This window comes from Bubalus bubalis, chromosome 8 (assembly GCF_019923935.1).
Source record: "Bubalus bubalis isolate 160015118507 breed Murrah chromosome 8, NDDB_SH_1, whole genome shotgun sequence".
Lineage (NCBI taxonomy): Eukaryota > Metazoa > Chordata > Mammalia > Artiodactyla > Bovidae > Bubalus > Bubalus bubalis.
Window position 1 is genome coordinate 68,836,887 of NC_059164.1, and position 18,919 is coordinate 68,855,805.

General features: G+C 34.9%; 1 protein-coding gene across 1 annotated transcript in view; it reads left to right on the forward strand.

The window, feature by feature from the left end:
• SKAP2 (src kinase associated phosphoprotein 2) overlaps positions 1 to 18,919 on the forward strand; it is a 169,035-nt gene that overhangs the window by 94,358 nt on the left and 55,758 nt on the right. The window contains exons 5-9 of the mRNA XM_025291269.3: positions 2,848 to 2,925; positions 3,882 to 3,965; positions 15,500 to 15,624; positions 16,498 to 16,561; positions 16,914 to 17,048. Coding sequence (XP_025147054.3) covers positions 2,848 to 2,925; positions 3,882 to 3,965; positions 15,500 to 15,624; positions 16,498 to 16,561; positions 16,914 to 17,048 — 486 coding nt within the window. The remainder of the gene's footprint in view (positions 1 to 2,847; positions 2,926 to 3,881; positions 3,966 to 15,499; positions 15,625 to 16,497; positions 16,562 to 16,913; positions 17,049 to 18,919) is intronic.

Sequence of the window (18,919 nt, forward strand, 5' to 3'; positions counted from 1 at the left end):
GAAGAACTGATGCTTCTAAACTGTGGTGCTGGAGAAGACTCTTTCGCATCCCCTGGACTGCAAGGAGATCAAACCAGTCAATCTAAAGGAAATCAGTCCTGAGTATTCATTGGAAGGGCTGATGCTGAAGCTGAAGCTCCAATATTTTGGCCACCTGATGCAAAGAGGTGACTCATTGGAAAAGGCCCTGATGCTGGAAAGGATTGAAGGAGGAGGAGAAGGGGACAACAGAGAATGAGATGGTTGGATGGCATCACCAGCTCAATGGGCATGAGCATACTCTGGGAGATAGTGAAGGACAGGGAAGCCTAGCGTGTTGTAGTCTGTGGGGGTTGCAAAGAGTTGGACACAATTGAGCAAATGAACAACAATAATAATTATTTGAATCAGTGTGTATCTCCTTAAATGGTGGCATACTGTTGATCAGTCTAGGTACAGTGATATGAGGTCTAAATGATGTGAGAGTTCGTATTTTTTTAAAGAGAAATTACTACTTTTTATATCTTGTTACAAATTTTCAATTTCTACCATCAAAAAGTATTAAATGTTTATATGTTTATGGTGTTACACAAGTTGAATGGTTCTTCTAAGAACTTAAAATCTGAAGTATCTAAAGGGATTACTATTACTTTACTTTTACTTTTTAAAAAATTAATGTGTATGTTAAACAAAACCTAGGTGTTGGACAAATAACAAAAGGAATTTAGAAAAGTGAAATTTTAGTCAGAAAATTTGTTTTTCCCCTTTAGGAATGAAATAAATATATTAGATACATGAATTTAGAATTCAGAATAAGTGTTGCTTGTGACATCAAATTTTATTGATTTACCAGATGGAAATTTAATCAACATTTTTCTTAAAGCAAGAGCTTCAGGTTATATATATATTCACCTTTGTAAATTCTAATTCCTTTTCTTCTCTTCCATTTCTTCCCCTCCTTTTTTCTGGACCAGTAACTTTTTAAAGTTGAAAGCTATTCTAAAGGTACCCATTTCTCTTTAGAATGTAAAGTTTCTTAAGATTTAGAGCATTTGTTTTATATGTAAAGAACATTTATTTTATGCCCCAATGTATATGAGAGGGTCATGGCTCTACTTCTCCATGAGCCTTATGTAGCCAAGTGGAGGTAATTAATCGCTCCCTGTGCCCTTTTGTATTAGACCTAAAGACTGGAAAGTTGCCTCTTCCTTGGGTAGCTTAATTTCATCCATAAATGAGTTCTTAAGAGTTTGTTTCCATCATCCGAAAGGCTCCAAATTATTTATGGTATGTTTGCAGTGAATTTTCTATTTTTATCACTGTGCACAAACCACATAGACATTTTTTCATGACATACAATAATCATATTAAATATTTAATTAATATGTTTGCTTTCTCATTCTGAAATGTCATCCAAATGATGCTTCCTACAAAGGGGTTTTGTATAGTTCACTTAAGAACTCTATGTGCCAGTTACATAAAAGACTAAGTCCAAGCATACTTCCACAAAAACTGAACTATCATCTTGCTTAGTTGAAGAGGTAGATACTTTGTTTTCAGGAATCTTATTTAGAAAGAAAATTTTCCTAAATGGTTTTATTTTAGCTAAAATTTCATATTTCTATGTGATATAATATTTCTGTTTGTCGGTGTAACCTAGTTTAATTTAAAAGATGCTATTAATCATTTTTTCTTTTCTTTTAAAAAAGCAAGTCAAACTATAGTCACCTTCTTTAATTTAGTGGTTAACCAGGACTTACTCACATAGATAAGATTCCTTTATGTTAGTTTTATGTACAAAAATACTATACTAAATAACTTTTACCTTTAATGGATTAAATGGATACATTGATTGGACAGTTGTTCAAACTTTCCCACTGGCTTTCCTTAAAATTTTATATGTATTTCAAAATTATTACTCCATTTTAAATATATTTTAATGAACTGAGCAAAATTGATCCACCAGGGAACTGAAATTAGTACTTTAATTTGAATTTTTGTTTCTTAAGGAAAAATAACATGATTTTATAGCTACTGGATACTTTTTAAAAACCCAGTTGGTAATTCTGTGATTAATTTGTATATAATAAGCTTCCTATCAAAATATTATTTATCATAAACTATTTTAAGACTATGTTTATTGGTGTATTCCATGGAAACTGTCATTGGACTTGTTATGTTCACTCATTAGCATTCTAGTAATGGAGAAGGCAATGGCACCCCACTCCAGTACTCCTGCCTGGAAAATCCCATGGATGGAGGAGCCTGGAAGGCTGCAGTCCATGGGGTCGCTGAGGGTCGGACATGACTGAGCGACTTCACTTTCACTTTTCACTTTCATGCATTGGAGAAGGAAATGGCAACCCACTCCAGTGTTCTTGCCTGAAGAATCCCAGGGACAGGAGATCCTGGTGGGCTGCCGTCTCTGGGGTCGCACAGAGTTGGACACGACTGAAGTGACTTAGCAGCAGCAGCAGCAGCATTCTAGTAAAATGCTAAAGCAACTGTAGTATATTTCCAATGAATTTATAAAGATACTGAACACTATTATTTATAACAGTGTCCTAGTCCATTCCTTATAGAATGCAGGTCAAAAAGTGTTACCCTTTAGAGATCAAGTTACATAATATTATTGTGTATTTGGGAGCATAATATATTAAGATGTTACAGTACAGAATATTTTTTTGCTCTTGAGATTCACAGGAGGTGGAGAGGGACTAGTCTATGCAATATATATGAAATAAAACTAATAGACTTGGATTTAATTAATTTGAGTAATTAAAAGTATACTGAATCTAATGAGATCTGATACTTAATTTTTCTAAAAGGGAATACTCACTGCTTTTTTTTGCTCCTTTCCTTCCATAGGAAACCAGTTTCCTCCAATTGCAGCCCAGGACCTTCCTTTTGTGTTAAAGGCTGGCTACCTTGAAAAACGCAGAAAAGGTAAATTATATGATTCTAATGAAAAACCTAAAAATCTAAGACTCTAAGAAAATTTAATGACATTATCCCAACTACAAAATACAGCTTTCAGCTCAGAGTACTTTCTAAGAACAAAATAAAACATTTGATCAAGTTTATTGTTGTCAACCTTGGGTATTTGTAGATGATTCAGGAGCTGTTTCCTGCCTCTTCCTGCCTTGACTGTATCTCCAGGATGGGACTTCTCACTATTATCCTACCTGGCTGAGCAGAGGGTTATCTTTTTCCTGACCTGACAATATGCCATGTTTGCTATGGTTCAGATCAAGCTTAGCATATTTTCTGCCATTTTCTGTTATTCATTCAGTGTTCCTCTTTATTGGCTGTGATAATTGAGAGTTGACCATATGGTCTCACTCTTTCAACATCAATATATAATAGAAATGAAATATGGAGGTAGTATTATGATACAAGAAATGAAAAGCAGAAAGCCTCTTCATTACCATTCAGTTTATCTCTCAGGAAGTCCCTTTGGGCTTTCTATATATCTTCCATTTGCTTTCCTTAGCTTTCCTAGCTGAATTTTAAAGCCAAAAGAGATAACAGAAATAATCTAGGTCAACTCCTCCTCCCTCCTTTTTATGACACGAGAAAATGTGACCCAGATGAATCAATTATCTTAAGACCTTATAGTCAAATGCCTTTTTGACTATGCCTGTCAGGAAAGTTTGTTAGCCATGTAGTTGATCCCACAAATATAGCAGCCCCATCTCTGCTTCAGTGTATTCCTTTTAGCTTTGTTTTATATTTTGTTCGTGTCTTGGAAAAGAAGACACAAACTAGTCATAGAATTTTACAGCTAAAAGGCACCTTAGAAATCATATTAACTAACTTTTCCTTTTACAATAGGGAAATCACATTATATTTATAAAGGTAATGTATATCATCTAAACTGTTCTTTTCTCCCTTTATTGTAGATCACAGTTTCCTGGGATTTGAATGGCAGAAACGGTGGTGTGCTCTCAGTAAAACAGTGTTCTATTATTATGGAAGTGATAAAGGTAGTATTGGTGTTCAGTTGTATAAACTTCCATTGCATGAGGGTTTTGGGGGGCATTTTATGCCACCTCCCTTTTTTGGTACAGAACAAGCTGAAGACAAACAGAGAAAAAATAACTGAGAATTATAATATTACAGCCTAAGACTAATTAATAATTCTATTATTTGACAAATGCTCTAAATTTCATAGTGCCTTAAAAGTCAACACAACTGTGTTTTTTCAAAATAGGAAAGAGAAAACTTTCATCTGTGTGGCCTTTTACCTCAGGAATTGTTTACCTCCAGGCTATAATTGTAGAATATCTGAAAAGTTAAGACCATTAGGGTTGTGCAAGTTTTGAAGGGAGGAAAATATGTTTTGTCCTTCAAATATTTTAAAAAAAAATTTAGATAACAATGAAACCTGTGCAACTCCTTTCTCAGCTTCTTTTACAGATTAAAGTGACAACAAACGTTGGTGTGTTACTGTTCTAAGCACTTTAGCTGTCTAAACACTTAAGTTGTATTAACTCTTTTAACTACAACTCTGTTGGGTAGCTACCATTATTAGTCCCACTTATTTTAGTTTTTGGAAAACCGAGGACAGAGAGATTAAGTAACTTGTTCAAGGTCCCAGAGATGGTAAAGGCAGTTTTGAAATTTGAACCTAAAGCATAATGTTTAGAGTCCATGTTCTTAACCACTGTTATCAATTGCATTAATTTAGAAACAATAAAATAACATTTGTAACTTCATTTGCTAATTAATAACTATCTTAGTCATAGTTAACATAATTTTAAGTTCATTATTTGAACAAATAAAGCCATTAAATATTAAAATTTAAAGAATGTAAGCTTTCTTAGTTTTGCTCTTATCTAGGAAAAACAAGTCAGAAGTTGAATATTATAAAGGGTTATATAGCATTCATTTCCATAAAGAACACTTAAGGAGAAAAAAAGGCATAAAAGCCCAATATCACTGAATATAAACTTTCTCATGAAATTGTTACTTATCAGTGTCATTTGAAAGTTTATGTTTCATTTGACATTATTTGCAGTTTTTAGGGTTTTTCCTTTTTATCAAATTGGCAGATATGATTATTGTATTTCAGATAAATTTGAAATAAATGCATGATGCTAGAAACTGGTCCTACCTTTTGGTTAGTGGGATTATCAAGTTAGAAATTAATTTAGTGGCTAGTTTGCATTCTGTTACTAATTTACATGTTCATGTGTAATAATGGTATCCATGAAATGTAAACTATAAACAACTATCAACAGTCTTCTTTCTTCTGCTAAGTCTTAGTTAAGTAGGTGATTTTATCAGAAAATTTAGAGTCCATGTTAAATTATGATTATCATAGATAATAAATGTGTTACTGTTATAGAAATATAATTTTGTACAGTATTGTGAACTGAGATCAAGATTTTACTTCTCTGTGAAGAAATTTTTTCTATTTCATAAGACCAGGAGAGGGAGGTTTCAAATCCTTGTGACTTTGGTTAGTTAAGCTTCTCATTTCTGATTTCTGTAAAAATCAATGAATACTAATATCTGCTTCCATCACTCATAGTCCTAACTGGTATATACTGTTAGGTCAAAGATTAGCAACAGTCTTCCCCAAATCTAATACAATTTATCCCCAAATATAATCCCCAAGACCTGTTTATATTTATTTCAAAAGCTAATACTCTAAATTCTAGTTATTTGAGGGGAAAGTGATAGTGAGTCACTCAGTCGTGTCTGACTCTTTGCAACCCCATGACTATACAGTCCATGGAATTCTCTAGGCCAGAATACTGGAGTGGGTAGCCTTTCCCTTCTCCAGGGGATCTTCCCAACCCAGGGATCAAACCCAGGTTAGTTAAATTCCCATTTCTATTCTTGTCTTTTGAGGCCTGAGGTAATAACATTCTTTTTAATTTGTATTTTAAGTGCTTTGTGATCCATCTAGCCACTACCACAGCTTTTTAAAAACTACTATTCTCTCATTCCCTTTTTATGTGGATCTATGAAGATTTGGTTTATATTTCCTTAAGCTCTTCCCTGTCTGTCACTATGAAGTCTCCTGTTTCCATTGAGATTTCAGATCTGTTTTTAGCGGTTCGTTGGAATTCTTGGCCACTTCTGGCTTTTAGGGACTTGGGAGGTGGGTATCTATCTTCAGACAGTTTTTAATTACTTGTTTGACATGATCCTAATTTCCTTAGTGTTGTTTTCTTCCCAAGAAAATGTATATCTCACATGAAATTTTTGTTTTTATATGTGACATCAGATAGCTAATTTGTACATCAGTGTTTACTGTATGTTTGATCCATTAATCTAAACTTTGGAAAGAGCTATTTGGATATATGAGAACTATGATCCTCCAGCTAAGTAGGATTTAGATAAATGGATTACAGAGGTGCAGAAAAGTTGATACCACTTACTGGGTTAAACTGTACTTTGTTACTCTTTGACAGTTACGTGGTTCACATTTTCTAACTCACTGTGTGCCAAAAAACATTCGGACCCATCAAGAGAATCATGGCTTAGAAAGACTAGTTCCAGCCTCTAGGGTGAATAATACTATTACCTTTGTACCCATAAATATTATCTGTATTTATCATTCATGATCATTTGGGGCCTTTATGAGGTATATATACATATATACACATTTAAGATAATACATATATATATATATATATATATATATATATATGACTTTTGTATAACATACTTTCTCACTTTGTGAAATCACATCCTTGTTTTCATCTCTTTCCTCTTCATTTGATTATTATGACTCAACTCATTTATCAAGACTGTCACAGAGAGTGAAAGGAGGGAGTACAAAAGACTAAAAAAGTGGGTTAGGATCAGATTGACAAAAGCCTTATGAGAATAAGGGCCCTGCTAAGTGTTTTATCTTGAATATGGCTTTTAAGCATAGGGCTCTATGACCAGAATTGGTTTTAGTGGGGGGCACTGAAGTAGTCGAGGCAAGAGAGGTTATCACAGGCTGCTGAGAGGCACATTGAGGATTTAGTGCAGGTCCCTATGGCTCCAAAGCCATGCTCTTTTCCTTAACTTAGTGGTTACCAGCCCTTCCAACATGCCTGTAAATGATGGCTCATTTAGGAACCTGTTCCAAACTCATATTTTTCTGTAACCTCTATGAGATCATGGATCAGTATTATGAACCTATCTCCTCCCACTTTTAAGGGGGTAGTAGTTAGTTTGTTGGAGAAGGAAATGGCAACCCATTCCAGTGTTCTTGCCTGGAGAATCCCAGGGAGGGGGGAGCCTGGTGGGCTGCCGTCTATGGGGTCGCACAGAGTCGGACACGACTGAAGCGACTTAGCAGCAGCAGTTAGTTTGTACAAAGTATCTCTTTTCTTTCCACCTGAGGGGCTTTGCTGTCTCTACCCCCATTCCCCAGTTAAAGAAAACCCTAGCGCTATATAGTATGTGGCAGCTGCAGGTAGCCTTGGTTCAAACAAGAGTCATTCTAAATGTACTTCAAAAATTATTTAGCGTATCAGTGGTTTTAACTTTTTCATTATAGTATCTTTTCAATATAAAATGAAAGTCAGTAGAAAATTGGGCTTTTAACAGATAATTTAAAATAAAGTTTTTATCTTGGCAGGGAAATAAAATTTTCCATTGAAGTTGACCTCTCTGCTCTCTTACTTCCCTTACAATTTAACCATTGATAGGAAAAATAGGACATAGCTGTTCAATCAGTGTGAGTGACAGTTATAAAGTGTTTTGATGTTGAAATAGCATCGTAGTTCTCTTTTAGTACCTACAAAATATTGCTAGAATGATAATATTTGTATAATTGAAGTTCTGTTGTTTTATAACAATAACTTTAGTAACAACCGTAAAAGCTTACCTTTCTTCCTGATTCATTTGATAGAGGCAAATTGTTGGGTCAGGGCATTAGCATTTTAGAATTACATCATGAATATATATAAAATGTGTAAATCAAATCTGGCATTTAAAAATTTCATTTTATAATGTTGTTTGTATAAGGAAAGATGATATCTTTGTTGTTCCTTAAGCAATAGAAATAATTTGACCTGATAGAAGTGAAATAATTTTGATATACAATATTAACTTAAAATCTATCAAAATAAGTGTTAAATAAAAGACCTTTATTACCCTGTAGCAATACAGAGAAGTTAAAATGTACATCTGATATTTAGTAGGACTTCTTCAGCATGAGGAAATATTCATGTACAAATTAAGTCTTATTAAAGGTCTGATGATGATGGGTCAGTTTGCAGTAAAATAGAACAGGTTTGATTTAAAATATATCTATACATCTGTATATCTGGAGGAGGAAATGGCAACCATGGCAGTATTCTTGCCGTGATAATATGGACACAGGAACTACAGTCCATGGGGTCACAAAGCGTTGGACACACCGAGCAGTTGAGCACATTCATCTGTACATAGACTGAAGACATATGTGAGTATGTATATGAGGGCTGATGAGCCGGGAAGGGGTGGGACCAAGTTGGTGAATTCCCTAGTCAGAAGTTTGGCCTTTTTTATATAAGGGACAGTGAATGTTTCTAAGCCTTGCAGGTGAGTAGATGGTATGACAAACTTTGATTGGATGTTAGAAAGATCATGTTGACAGCTATCAAAAGAAGGTGAGACTGGAGGCAAGATGTGCTTTGAAGCTGAGAGAGGCGGAGAATTCAGAGAGTTGTTTACCACTGTAAGTGCATGAAGGAGACACAAGTTATCTCATGTGTTCTTGGCCATTTTCATGTTACCTGTGTAGCAGCAGTGTCATTAATTCTCTATCATAGAAGGCTCTAAGAGGATAACATGTATAGGATATTAAGATATTCCCTATATAGTATTTATCTTAACAATACCTATATGTATATAGGTATACATATATGTATATATAGTATATATATACTGTATATAGTATATATGTATATAGTCTATTATAGTCTACTAGACTATAATTATTATCTGAATTTCAGTTGTAGTGGAAAAGTGTTGTATCCGACTCTTTGCAACCCCATGGAGGCCACCAGGCTCCTCTGTCCATGGAGTTTTCCCAGGCAAGGATACTGTAGTGGGTTCCCATTTCCTTCACCAGGGAATATTTCTGACCCAGGGATGGAGCCCACGTGTCCTCCTTGGCAGGCAAATTCTTTACCCCTGAGCCACCAGGGAAGCCGTAGAGGGAAAGTAGGAATAGCCCTCCAAAAGTAGAAACATTTAAATTCCAGTCTACAAGAATGCCTGTAATTTATTTACTCTCAATTAACAGCTACCTCATACTGCACTGTTTTTTAAATCAGGTTTATTGCTATGGTTGAAAGTGTATGGCTGCATACAGAAACCACTTGATTTTTATGCTTATAATGTACTTTTATTTTACAGAAAAATAAAAGGCTTTAGAAATATCTAAAATTTCCTGCCACCAGACCATATGAGTCAAACTTAGAATTCTAACTAAAGTGCTTCCCTTTGGACCTATACATATTGCCTGTGTTTGTTTTTCAGAGCCATTTGGGGCCCTTAAGTAATAAATATATATGTCATATAGTATTTTTCACTTTAAATAGTATTATTTTATATTTCCTCATGGTATAACTCATTTATGTGAGCTATGTAAACAGAGAAAATGTTCGTGTGTCTTCAGCTAAGGGCATAGAACAACTTACTGATCAGTTGGATAAAGTTTAGTGGGTGTAATTCCACAGTATTAAGGGGCATATTTCCCTCTTTCTTACTAGGGAGCATTAATACTTATGAAACTAGCATGAGTTATTCACTAAGAAGGAAAGGCCTTGTTAAACGTAACAAGCAGATATTATCAAAAATTTCTGAACACATGTCATATCTTTCTGTTTGCTAACCATTTGTACCAAATTAGCATTCTTGGTATGAGCAACAGTTCAGATTTAGGACCCAGGCTGGCGTATCTGCTTGACTGATCTGAAAAAGGGAAAATCTAACCTCCCTCCAGCTTCTGTGGTGGGAAGTGGGCTCTGCTCCCTAAAGATCTCAGGACTAAAAATAGGAAAGATACTTAGATGCTGGAGATCTTCAAATGACAAATGATCATAACTCATAGGGGTGCTAAATGATTTAGAATTATTTAGTTGCTATATTTATACTGTATTTTAAATGGTAGGAGAGTGGTTGGTGTTTTAAGCATATATTCTGCAGAGCCAGCAAAAAAGTAAAAAACAAGCATATTTGCTAGAAAAATAGGACTGGCTAGCTTTCGGGAGGTGGCAGTGGGGTAGAGGGAGATAACATGGCAATACTTGATGAAGAAAAGGGAGAAATTAAGAATGATGCTCAGTTTTCTGGTTTGGAGGCTTCACTTAATGGAGGTACTGCTTATGGAGTAGGAGGACACAACAGGAAAGATCACAAGTGAAGCGTGAATGAGGATAAGATGATCTCTGTTGTGGGCATGTTATATACATTGTGCCTATAGGACATTCAAGAGATGAAACATGGATAGTGAGAAGGTGCAGATTTGGATATTCAGTTCTGAAGCTGGACTGAAAATAGAGAATTATGAGTCACAAGCATATTGATAGGAATTTAATCCCTGGGATTGGGTAAGGTTGCCCAGTGAGTACTGTAAAGCAGGAAGAGAGCAGAATTTAGAGCATAACCATAATGGCTATTTAAGAGATGGGCAAAGCAAGCTGAGAAAGTTGGGCACATGTTGCAGGAGGAAATGCAAGCTGTAACCTTTATCAACTGAGACTTCATAAATTATATCTCCTCGAACAGTGGTTTTGCAAACACTAATGTGTATCAAAAATCACCTGGGTTATTTGCTAAAAACTTGCTTTCCTGGACACACCCCCAGGGAATCCTGTATAGGAGGTGCAGAGTGGTAGCCATTTCTACATTTTTAACAGGCATCTGAGATGATTTTACAATAGGTGATTCTTGAAATATATTTTGAGAAACACTTTCTAGGAGACAGTGTGAAATGGTTGAAAAAGCAAGGTTTTGGAATCAGACTTATGTTATAGTCCTGGCTTTTACTGCTTTGGTTGTGTGACTGAGAAAAAGTTGGTTATTTTAAGGTTCTTTTTCACCCCTCATCAGTGCTGGGGATATAATATTCACCTGTCTTAGAATTATTTCAAGATATATAGGGGATATGCTATATTAAATTTCTGGCATATAGAAGGAGCTCAGGAAATATGATACGTCTTTTTGGCCCTTAACCACACCCCCACCTCCCACCCCAGAACACAGCTGTAAACCTAAAAGTCAGTGAAGAAGTAGGAGGAAATAGCTACCATTAACATCATGCATTTTGTTTTATAAGAGATCAGAGCCAACTGCTTTTTTACCTTGAACCTACTGTTTTAGAATTGTGTAAAATTAAGTTACCAATTTAACAGATTTCGTTACCTAGTTTCTCCTGGCAGTCTTCAGTTCTGTAGACATTAAATTCAAACAGCATAATACAGGCGAGGTTAAAGTGTGAAACAGAAGCTGAGAGAAATTTAATAGCAGGGCAGACACCTCAAAAATCCTGAGGGCATGAACATGTTGTTACATACTATAAAAACTAATACTCAAATTAGTATTACTAGATCGTCAAGAAAATGTTAAATTATGTTTAACAGAATTGTCATGTATTTCAAGATGATTTCCATTACAAAATCCAACAGTTTATAAAGTTTTGGCACTTTTAAATGCTAAACTAAAACTTCTGCTAGTTAGGAAGTTTACTTAGGTAAAATATCTGATTAGTCTATTACGGTTGTGTATAAATGAACTTCTATGCCTTGCTTCCTATTTGATTGGCATGTAACTATTTTTAAGTCAACAAGTGTCTTTGAAACTGTCCCAGAAAGTACTGTGGAACTAGCCTATATGTAAATTGCTGTGGTGCCATATGATGCTAAGGTTTTCTCTTTTTTCTCTGTCTTGAAGAGATGCTAATGTGAATGGAGAAGAGTGGAGTCTTAGCATAGCCATGTCTGCCCATTTTATGTCTTGAACTTCCTAACTCATGTTGACTAATTGGAAATATGGCTACTTTATTGTTAAGGATTTGAAAAAGCTGAGAAAGAGTTAAAAATCTTTCTTCATTTTCTGTTATCATGCTCCTACCCCCCACTTAGATATTTATATGATTGGAGAAGGCAATGGCAACCCACTCCAGTACTCTTGCCTGGAAAATCCCATGGATGGAGGAGCCTGGTAGGCTGCAGTCCATGGGGTCGTGAAGAGTCAGACACGACTGAGCAACTTCACTTTCACTTTTCACTTTCATGCATTGGAGAAGGGAATGGCAACCTGCTCCAGTACTCTTGCCTGGAAAATCCCATGGACGGAGTAGCCTGGTAGGCTGCAGTCCATGGGGTCGTGAAGAGTCAGACACGACTGAGCAACTTCACTTTCACTTTTCACTTTCATGCATTGGAGAAGGGAATGGCAACCCGCTCCAGTGTTCTTGCCTGGAGAATCCCAGGGGCGGGGGAGCCTGGTGGGCTGCCATTTATGGGGTCGTTATTTATCCTCAAATATTCAATAATCAGCTGACTAGGTCTAGGTATTAGTTTCTTATTATTTTTACTTGTTTAAGCAACACTTTTTGTTCTGTGGACTTGTCTTTCTTTGATGGAGTTTAATTTTCTTCTGTTATATCTTTGCTTATTGGCACTGTTTTATATGCTACCCTTCTTCTAGAACACCCGTTATTCTTATGTTGTATTTTTGTCAGTCTTCCATGTTCATCATATTCCCTTTGTTCATCTTTCCCCTTATTCTTTTTTCCCCCTACCTACTGAGGAAGTTTTTAAAACATATACCTGATCTTATTTTTCAACAGTGTTCACAATTGTCAAATTTTTTCACCTTAATAACATTATGAATTTGGCTGCTGCATTTTCTTTTCCCTTATACAGCATTTTCCCCTTATTTTACCAGCTCCATTCCAATTTCCATGTCTCAGTCATTCCTCTTTTTATCTTACATTACATTATTTCATTTTATTCAGAATTATTTTTAACTTTATAAAAGATTCAAACCAATTGTCTAAAATTTATTCCTGTTTCTCATTTGTGTTTGCTTTCTATATCTTCAGTGCTGTATTATGGTTTTGTATTACATAACATTTTTATAACACCTGTCTTCATTTGTTGATTTTTCTTCTTTTACTTATTCTTGGTCAAGGATATACTATAATAGATATTATAGTCTCCATAATCCGGGATGCTTACCTCTCAATTGGGTTAGTGACTTTTCTCTGGCTTATCTGACTAGAGGCTGCTCATGTCCTCCTCTTAGACTCTAACAGAACATCTGATACATGGCCCATAGCATATTTTTGGGTGGGGGTTGTCTAAAAATAATCTAGCACAAGAAGGTATCCTGCTCATCACAGGTCTTCCAAACTCAGTCTTTGTAGTGCTGATTTTGCATCTCCAGACATGAACTCCCACTCCATGTGCTTTTCCATCCCCACTCATGTTATATTGCTAAGAATTTTAGACCCAGGTTGGAGATAGGAAGCCTGGACTTTTGAACAGTTGGACTAGGTGAGTAGAGTGATTAAGACTTTGTGTGGTTCTGGAGCCTCTTTCCTCCAACTGGTCCTTGAAAATCCTATGTTCTCTGCACCTCCCACTCCCTGGGAAGTTTAAGGAAATCTCTCAGAACTGTCTTGTAAGTCTTTGATATTTTGCTTCCAACAACTTCCATTTTTTATAGCGAGAAGTAAATCCTTTTTCGTTGCAGTGGATCATTGACTAATATTCCTGGAGCACTTACATTTGTATCCAGGGTGTGGGAGAGTGTTGGGTGTGTGTGTTTCAGTGGGAGGGTGGGAAAGGTCTGGTACAGTGTTGCTAGCTTTTGTCTCACCATGCTTGTAATGCTCCCTTGCTTGTTTTAAGTGCTCAGTATACATTTGTTGAATGAGTGAATAAATGATTTATTTTTCTTTGAGAATTTCAGTAGAACCAACACTACTTAACCAATAATTATTATTTTAATACCCTTTCCCCAATAGTATTTTTCTAGTTAGGCATTTTGCAAATTATGTTCTGGGAGTACCGGTTCCATAAAATACTCTGTGAAAAAAGGGTTCCATTGATAAATACTTTTGGGAAGTACTGCATACTAAATTTTTCTCATAGAAATTTGATTAATATATATTAAGGGCTTCAAGAAAGCATGGACTAACGAAACCTGTATAACTTTGTTTAATTCAGCATTTCCCAAACTTATTGGGTCATAGGAACCTGTTAATATCCAATAAAACATGCTTTGGGAAATGCTTTACTCTGATTTTTACAGTTTTCACCTCACAGAGTTTAATGCAAACTTTTTCTACAAAGCAAACTTAAAATTTTTTAATTTGAATTGCTTTTCAATTATCTAAAGGGATGTAAATTATGACAAATATGATTAGAATGTGCAGATTTAAGTCAGGAGTTACTAATTTAGATATCTTTTTTTCCTTTGATGTTTTGAACAAGATATGATCTCAGTGACCTTTTGAAAATGCTTCTTACTTCAGGCATTACATTAGTATACTTAAGAAAAGGAGATACATATTTTACTGTGCCGTAAGCTGAGAGAGCCCTGTACCGTATGATACGAGAGTATTTCTGTATTTCCCCTGAGCTCAGTGAAAGTGACAGTTGTTCTTATTCAGGATTTTAACATTGTACGTTACCCTAGAAAGTAATTCTATAGCAGTGCCTCTTTTCTCTCAAAATCATATAACTGGATAAAGTGGGAAAGGTGACTAATTTTATTTTCAGTTTCAGCATTAAATCCTTTGTTGTATTCCTACTTTATTTGTCTTTATAGTAATATCTGGCTAAAACTGAAGTCATCTTTTCTTTTGACTTTTCATCATATGGGATTCAAATGTGCTTTACTAGTTTAACTGTTCACTGACTGGTTATGAAACCTACTTTTGGTAAGAAATGCTTCTGTACTTGCTTTATCACTCCTCTCCATTCAAATATTTGTTTCCCTCATATCTTTTTATAATTAGTAGTTTTGTTTTGTTTTGCTTTTTAAAATTAGAATTTGATTTGTTCCAATTTAGGGGGTTTTTATAAAACAGAAAAGTTGTGTTTTAGAAGCTTTTGGGGGTGGGGGGAATTGGAGGGTGGTGATGAAAAGAGTTAATAGTAAATAAAAGCCCAGTAGGTTTTCAACTAGACAAGTTTTCCCACTGGTGTACTAAATCTGAAAGAGCCATGGATTTGTAGTGGGCTTGTCTAGCAAGTTTTGAGTTCCAATATTGGATTTTCCCTACATGAAACTGTCATATGTGCTTGCTTCCTTCTGAATAAGACCACTATCTACAGACATCTTCTTCTGGTTCCCTAAAATGTCCTTTTTAAACTCAACCATTCCAAATACCTCTAGAATTAAAAGCAATAGCTAAAATGTTACTTAAGCATTATACTATGAAAGCAGTGTGACCAAAAATATTCTTTCCAAGAATTTATCAAAAAATCTAAATAAAAATTAATCAACTAGACATTTATATTCACTATAGTAAATGACATTCTAACTTTTGTTTCATCTTAAACAGACAAACAGCAGAAGGGTGAATTTGCAATAGACGGCTACAATGTCAGGATGAATAACACTCTTAGGAAGGATGGAAAGAAAGATTGCTGTTTTGAAATCTCTGCTCCTGATAAACGTATCTATCAGGTTGGAGTTTTTATGTTGCCTTGAAATTAAGTTGATAAGATTTCCTGATTTCATTTTTGAAGACATTAACATTTTGTTAAAACAACTCTTCCTGACATGTTAATAATAATAATAAAACACTGGGTTTTAAACATTAAAGATTCATATAAGAGGAAATAGATTAAAAAAAAATTCAGATTAGTTCAAGTGATATCTTCTTGAAAGAGAACAGGAGAATATGTAATTCATCAATTACTTCACATGTTGCATTTTATACCTATTTTAATAGAGCTGAGTGATTTTTTAAAAGAATTACATAGCAGAAAGAGTGAAATGATCAAAAGAAAAATATCAGAGTGTTAATGCATATTGTATTGCTTAGAGTTGTGGGAGAAAATGAAGGTAAAGACACTTATCGGCTCTGCAAGTCAAGAGCTATCAGCTAGCATCAATATGGAATGTATGTTTAATAAGTTTTAAATATCTGAGATTGCAGTTGAAAGCCAGTTAATTAAGTTGTCAGTTAATGTGTTGGAATCTGACAAGAACATTTTTAAGAAAGCTGTACCCAGCAGTCTAAAGAAATTCATGGGTGTCTTCTAATTGTCAAGGGCAAATTTTGTTCATCAGTTTTGTCTTTGACATTGATGAAGAGAAGCAGCTTTTTTTCCTGCACAGCTGCCAGCTGCTGATCAGAGTTTCAAATCCATCATCCTCTGCTTCAATTACGTAAATTTGTCAAAATTAACTGTACATTATAAGAAGCATCCTTGCAAGAAAAGTAGTACTAGACATGAAAAGAATTACTAATGGTCTTATAGAAACGAAAAGGAGGCAACATACTTTTCATTACGGTGGTGATTTTTTTTATTGCTATTGTTTGTTTTTCCTTAGTTCACAGCAGCTTCTCCCAAAGATGCCGAAGAATGGGTGCAGCAGCTGAACTTTGTGTTACAAGGTAAGAGCAATCCATTGAACAAGGTATCACAGTCTTTGAGTACTGAATAACTGAATAAGTTGGAGTTTCATATACAGAAGCTTATTGACTTCTGTGAGAAATGGCTGGCAGAACATGACTGGTAACACATACCATTGACTTCAGATTAATAAAAGCATCTTTTCTGCAAGTACCATTTAGTAACTTTTAAATTCACATGTTTATACATCAGTCCATTTCTAAAATGTTCAAGTTAAAGATGTAACATATATCAATATTGTGACTCTGTAGGGCTGCATTAATTTAGGTAATAAGGTTTGGAAAATCACTTTTGCATTCTTTAAAGTTTTACCTCCTGAAACATGTTTTGTAGATATGGGGTCTGATATTATCCCTGAGGATGATGAGGAAAGAGGAGAGCTGTACGATGATGTCGATCATCCTCTCCCAAGCAGTTCACCAACAAGGAGTCTGCCAATTGATGATGAAATTTATGAAGAACTTCCAGGTACGTATTTATGGTGATTCAGTTAAGGATTTTAGGGCCTTAAAAAAATGCCATATATCATCAAGTTGACAACTTGAGAAGAAAATGGTGAACTATTAATATTAAAAACGAGGACAAAGAAAATCTTCAAACTCTATATTACAAAAGGTTCTGCTTGAAGTGTTTCAAGTGAGTGGATGTACATTTATGAAAAGTGAATGGAATGTTAAAATGAAGCAGATACAGTCCTAATCTCATGGGACTTTTGGCTCATTAGCATTGTTTATGCTACATAATTTTTTAATTAAAAAATTGACTTGCCTTACAGTTTTTTCCAGCAACTCACACATCATTTTTTATTTATACATCTTGGAACTTCCATTAACCAGAAGTTCTATGCGTACCCCATATGTCAACAACTTCTGCCTCATGTATTCCTCCTTGCTGTAGTGTATTGCATTGTCTTGGAGGAATATTCTTGAACTCTAAACAAAGGCCTTTTGAGGCTTGAAGTTTTCTTACTTGATATTTTATCATTCTGCATTTTCAGGCATGATTTAGTGTTTATATGCCTCAGTATCTGTTATGTAATATAAGTTTAATTGTCTTAATTTGACTTGCCATTCTGACAGCCTCAAACAGAAAGATAGGCATATGGAACTTTAGATACTTAGAATATGAAAACACTTAGGGAATTATTGCATTACTAATACTCTAGGTTGAAATGAGCCTTTTTCTGGTTATTAAAAAAATCAGCCATTGGAGAAGAAAAAGAGATTATAAGCAATATAAATGATATTTAACTGACATTGCATATAGAGAAGCTATTTTTCTTTAACTCAAACAATTTAACAACAGTATAAACTTTAAAAATATCTAAAATGTTCAAAATTAATATACAAATGTGATTTTCAATAACTAGCACATAGACTTTAGAGTCAAAAGTTTAAGTTCTGCCAAACCATTTACTAGCTCAGTGACCTTAAAAGTCAATTTCTTCATCTATAAAATAAGGAATTTCATGAGGGAGATGGTGGTAAACGAGGTCATGTATCTAAAAGCTCTCAGCACAGTGCTTGAGTCATAGCATGCCCATAATATATTGTAACATGATCATTATTGTTTTAATTAGTATATCTGGTAAATTCTGCAAATGCTTATATGGAGTTACAATAGTGGTTTTTCGACCAAGTAAGAATTAGTGATTGTAATGGGATTATAAATCCAAGATACTACAAAAATTACCAAAATATGCATCCGTGTATTGTCTTTTACTACCTTAGAAGAAGATGATTAGTATAAAAGCATGATTTTGTGAGCAGTGGTAATTTGTGCATTTCTATTATTTTAATAGAACCACATGGTTATAGCTCCTTCCTTTCTGATTTATCCCAAGGAAATGGCATCTGCCATAGCATCAGCATCCTCAAGTATGAAAGAATATTTATTCTCTGACTACTTTTTTTTAGTCACACCATATCACTAATACTGTCATATTAGTCTTTAAAAGGTTCAGAAGAGCGAGTGAGCATGTGTACTGATGTCAAATGGAAGACTGTTGTGCCTTTACACATGGCACCATTGTCATATATACTTCCTTCTTTTAAACCTTCAGTGAGGGGGTCTCGTTACAAACGCCGCAATGACTGTCAGTTAGGTTCTGGGTTTCTTCAAGTTCATCATCCTCTTCCCACACCTCAAATAAAAAATTGGTCAGGAATAAAGGACACATATTTATAGCATTTTCATGCTAAAAAACCAAGGAAGATCGCCTGTAAGTAGCTTGAAATCTTAAAAATATGAGACCTCTTTTGTTTTCCATCACTGCAGATGGTCTTCGTCACATTTTTTTTATTGGCCTGGGGCCACATAATCATTGGAAATAACAGGTT